The 4,546-nt window shown below is 35.9% G+C and overlaps 1 protein-coding gene across 8 annotated transcripts; it reads left to right on the forward strand.

Annotated features, from left to right (window-relative positions):
- Window positions 1–1,469: 1,469 nt before the first annotated feature.
- LOC133713375 (uncharacterized) lies at window positions 1,470–4,322 on the forward strand. Of its 8 annotated transcripts, none has more exons than XR_009847979.1 (6): window positions 1,470–1,796; window positions 1,873–1,907; window positions 1,999–2,169; window positions 2,338–2,561; window positions 3,120–3,220; window positions 3,906–4,322. XR_009847979.1 is itself a non-coding variant. In XM_062139380.1 (3 exons), the coding sequence occupies exons 1-3, from the start codon at window positions 1,606–1,608 to the stop codon at window positions 2,483–2,485; spliced, it is 510 nt and encodes a 169-aa protein (XP_061995364.1). In that variant the 5' UTR covers window positions 1,470–1,605; the 3' UTR covers window positions 2,486–3,045. The 8 variants fall into 8 exon arrangements, 1 of the variants encoding a protein (XP_061995364.1); XR_009847977.1 differs by lacking the exon at window positions 1,873–1,907 and adding an exon at window positions 3,690–3,760; XR_009847974.1 differs by lacking the exon at window positions 1,873–1,907 and having other exon boundaries at window positions 1,908–2,169.
- The last annotated feature ends 224 nt before the right edge of the window (window positions 4,323–4,546 follow it).

Here is a 4,546-nt window from a genome sequence, read left to right on the forward strand (position 1 = left end):
GGAGATGAGAGTTGCTTTCTCCTTAATTGTCTCAGTTTTGATGTGTGTGGCTTCTTCTGACATGGTGGGGACCATGGGTAGGAATCAGAGTTTCAATTGCTTCTATTTTGTTTTTTTTTTTTTTTTTGTCAACAATTGCTTCTATTCATGGTCCGAGTCGTCTTGCTTCTTTGTAGTTCCGAAATTGAAATTGATTAGATTCTTGATATTATTCATTTTATTTCATCTTTTTGAGGATGGATGGCTGAAATCAAGTTGGTGAGTACGTGAGGAAGCAAAGAGAGCAGCTTCAGTCTGCAATTGACTTGGCCGAAATCTGAAAATAGAGGCAATCCGAAATCTCAGCCAAAATAATCAAGTCTAAAATCCAAATATTCAAATCATGATTAACTTTCACACAAAACAATACTAGAATTTTTACATAACCCCTTCACTTAAATTAAAGAGCTAAATTTGATAGCACATTGGTTTTCCAGAATGAAAGCATAATCAACACTTCAACTAATAGTAAGACAAATATTAAAACAATGTTCTGTTCTTTCATCAGTTAAACTATATATCCTAATAAATGCACCACGTACTTGAAATTTTAACAAAGACCACTAATTTATATTCTATAGCTTCCAATGTGTGTTACTGTTGGTAGGAGTAACATGCCTTGTACTTGATTCACTACTTCTAGCTTTAGAAATTGGTTGAGATGCGGTAGCTTCAGTACTAATTGTAAAATGCATTGCCACTTGAGTTATACGAGTGGCACGATTGACCTAGAAAATAAAGTATGAAAATAAAAGTAAAATTCAGTATATTGTTATCTGACAGTATTAAAAATGAAGAAAAAATAAAAATAAAAAGAGTTCCCACATAAATTTAAGGATGATTCATAGCATATACCGCAATGCAAAAGACTAGCTTCACTACACCAATTTTTTAATCAGACGACAGCAAACATTTTAACTGTCGTCTGAAATAATCAGACTACAGCAAAAAATATTCTGTCGTCTAAGTTTTCGAATCCAACAATAGTTTTTTCTTGGCTCTTGTGCAAAATCATTTCAGACAATGGTTGATTTTTTTGATGTTGTCTGAATGAGTCGATTCAGACAACAGTTATTACGTGATGTTGTCCAAGGTTCATTTATACAATGGTTGATTTTTGCTGTTGTCTGATTATTTTCAATCACACAACTGTTATTAGGTGTCTGTTGTGTAATTGTTATTAATACAATGGTTGAAAAAGATGTTGTCTGATTGTTTTGATTCACACAACAGTTTTTTAGTTATCTGTTGTGCCACTCTCTTTCAGACTGTGTACTTGCATTGCTGTTGTCGGAGTTTTACGGTTCAATTTGCTAGCGCGCTATTTCACACTTTGGCAAAATTTTCAATTTTCACTTCCCTCCATTCAACTAAATTCTTCATTTCACGTTGACTAGTATTTAAGACAAAGAACCCTAGCCAATCTCATTTTCTCCTTCTCTCTCTCGGCCGCACAAGCCTCTCTCTCGCTCTCTCTCACCTTATCTCTGTCACGCAGGAAAGCTTGACTTTTGGCCATCGACTTTTGACACCGCCACCACCAAAAGATAGCCTAGGCGACGTAGAATGAAACCTAGCCACCTCGCCCTCGATCGAAATCATCGGCCACTGCACGCGACCCCCAAAGCTACGATGTCGTTGTTCCTTAATCCTCTTCGATCTCCGGCCATCTTTTCAACACGCTCAGACCGATCCGCAGGAGTTTCGACCACTAGACGACGACTTCTCATTCAATCATTCTCCGACTTTGCCAAAAGGTACCCAATCCCTCTTTCTTTTCCTTCCTGATTTTGATTTTATGCTGATTTTGATTGTTAATGTTGGTATTCTTAGAGCTCGGGTCATGACAGGTTAGTACCTTCTTGCAGGTTGGTTGTTATGTTATGATTTAGAGCTAAATTTGAGATGTTTCTGTTGGAATTGGTTTGATTAGATGGTGGTTTGATTTGCACAATGTAGAGGGAGGAAGAATTGCTTTCTTGTTGGTGGAGAGAGAGTGCAGAATGCAGTGAAGGTCCGAAACAGGGGCCTAGTTCCAGTAAGAAAGTGGATGAGAAGGCTCGTTCGGTTCCATTGTATGAAGAGGAAGAAGAGAGAGTCGGTGTCCTTGTTAAGGGAGGGCTTTATGAAGTATGCCTTCTTTTCCTTACTAGACTCATATGGAAAAATTCGAGCTAATATATGGAATGTCCTAGCATCTAAGATACTTTGTTGTTTAGTAACGGCAACGTTTAAACGTGAAATAATCCAACTCCTACTAGTTTTGGGATAATCATTTGAGTTGAATAATTGCTGCAGGTATTGTTTAGTGAAGCGGCATTGTTTCCCTGTTTATTGGGATGGAGAAAACCGGCGTGTCTTAAGAGGCAACTGGTTTGCTCGTAAAGGGGTTGATTGGCTGCCTCTTCGTGAATATTTCCTTATTTTCTTATCTACAAGAAGATAAAGAAATATTCATAGAAGGTATTAATTCCGGGAAACAAAAGTGCAGGCAAAAGTTGCAACATTAGTGCCATATCGTGGTATATATACTATATTTACCTAACATTTATGTTGGAGCCATCATTATTTATGTGAGGAAGCTGTATCTTCTAAATTCTAGCAGAGACTTATGATTCTTAGATACTCCCTCATTTGGATACAGTCTGAAATACGGATATAAAATTTCGTCAAAGAATTTTATCACTTATGCTTGAAGCTCAATTAAATACGTCTATTTTAAAGAAAGAAAAGAAATAGAAGCATTTCAAGTCTTTCGAGCATGTTTGGTTGGATAGAAAAGATGCTCTTAGATATTCTGTCCACCTGGAAAACTAACCTAGTTTCTCAAGGAAAATAACAAAATAAAGTCATTTTGTTTAAGCTGCTCCATTCTGTATGTGCTTTAATAACTCTTTCCTAGTTCATTTTGTGCTATACATACATACATTTGGGGGAAAAGTTGATCTGAAATGGGTTGTTGACATAGTTGGTACTAGAGATGGACAGACCTTATCTTTGAACTTTGAATGGATGAAATAACTTGTGGAACTCATGACTTACAATTTCATATCATCTAACTTGTTTTTCGTATGTTGCAGATGAATGTGTTTCCATGGATGAATAGGTCCAGCACCCCACTGCCCGTATTGCTTTAGACCTTGGCATTGCTGGTCTTGACACCGTCAGTGAATATGAACAGGTAGTAACCATGCACTATCACTTGTTTTAGTTTTAAAGAGTATAGTTATATCTGTGATGAAATTTGTAACTGAAGAATTTGGAGGAAGAAAAGAAAAGCAATGTAATTGACACCAAAAGTTACTTGAGGCATCCCATATGCTGTATAGTGTGTCGAAAAACATTGTTTCTTGTGATTTTAGTTGTCTTCCAGTCCTCCATATATGGAATGGTTGGTTGATTGGTTATAACTATGTATGCACTGATGGTTATAACTATATAATTGACACCTAAAGTCATGAGCTATCCCATGTGCTCTGTACTGTGTGCAAAACTGTGTTTGTGATTTTAGTCATTTTTGAATTCTGATAGTCATTTTTCAATTCTGCATGTTTTTCTTGGTACTTACCTTTGACCTATCATTGCTTGGAAAGGGTAGTACGGATGAATTCTCAATTGTGCCTTTTTTTTTTTTTTTTTGGGAAATGTAGGAATTGATTACTTATCTGTTGCTGCATTTGATGTTTTCATTTCATCCCACCTTGTTTTTCTAGAAAGCAGGGTAAGAAAATGTTTCTTTCATCATTCTTGAATGGCAGCTTCACAATATATAGTAGGAAAATTGAGTTTTCTGGCATGTTTTTCTGATTAAGCTCAAGTACAATGATAAGACTCGATCAACACTAAGACTCAATTCAATCTTTCAGGAAATCATCCTTGTGGAAGCCCTGAAACTTGAGAACATCCAACCGGGAATATATTCAATCCATTACAGACTCATTTTATATCCTCGTAAATTGTTTATTAATGATTTAAAAATCCTTTTATATCCTTGTGATTGTACCAACATCTTTGCTATCATTTGCAGATCAACTACTTATGGGAAATTTTGTATCAAATTGCTTTAAGGCTTTGAATTGAGATGGTGGAAATGAAAGGCAATGGGCAGTCATTGGAGTCTGGAGATCAAGCTTGGAACACCCAACAAATTGTATTCTTCTTTATCATCATGTAAAGCTTATGAAACTTGGAAGTTTGTTAAGCCAATGAAATGGATTAATGCTTTATGTACTTGTCTTTGGTGGATCTATTGGAGTTTATTATATGTATCAAAGTTGCTTCTAGTTGAATATTAGTCACTTTTATACCACTCAACTCAGTAAAGACAATTGTCCAAGGGAGTTAAACACAACTAAATGGATAGCAAAAACGGTTGTTAGAGCCATTTCAGCACAACAAGACTATATCAAAACCATTGTCCAATAAAAACTCAAACAACAGTTTTTTAGAGAAATCTACAGTATCGATAATGGATAGACAATGAGATTCGCAACTTCATGTTGTCTGA

This window comes from Rosa rugosa, chromosome 6 (genome assembly GCF_958449725.1).
Source record: "Rosa rugosa chromosome 6, drRosRugo1.1, whole genome shotgun sequence".
Taxonomy (NCBI): Eukaryota; Viridiplantae; Streptophyta; class Magnoliopsida; order Rosales; family Rosaceae; genus Rosa; species Rosa rugosa.

Excerpts from the sequence above, each read along its gene's own strand:
- LOC133713375 (XM_062139380.1), top strand. The coding sequence starts at position 1,606 with ATGAAACCTAGCCACCTCGCCCTCGATCGAAATCATCGGCCACTGCAC. Across the intron at positions 1,797-1,998 it reads TTCTCCGACTTTGCCAAAAG|AGGGAGGAAGAATTGCTTTC; the intron begins GTACCCAATCCC and ends TGCACAATGTAG. Across the intron at positions 2,170-2,337 it reads TTAAGGGAGGGCTTTATGAA|GTATTGTTTAGTGAAGCGGC; the intron begins GTATGCCTTCTT and ends TAATTGCTGCAG.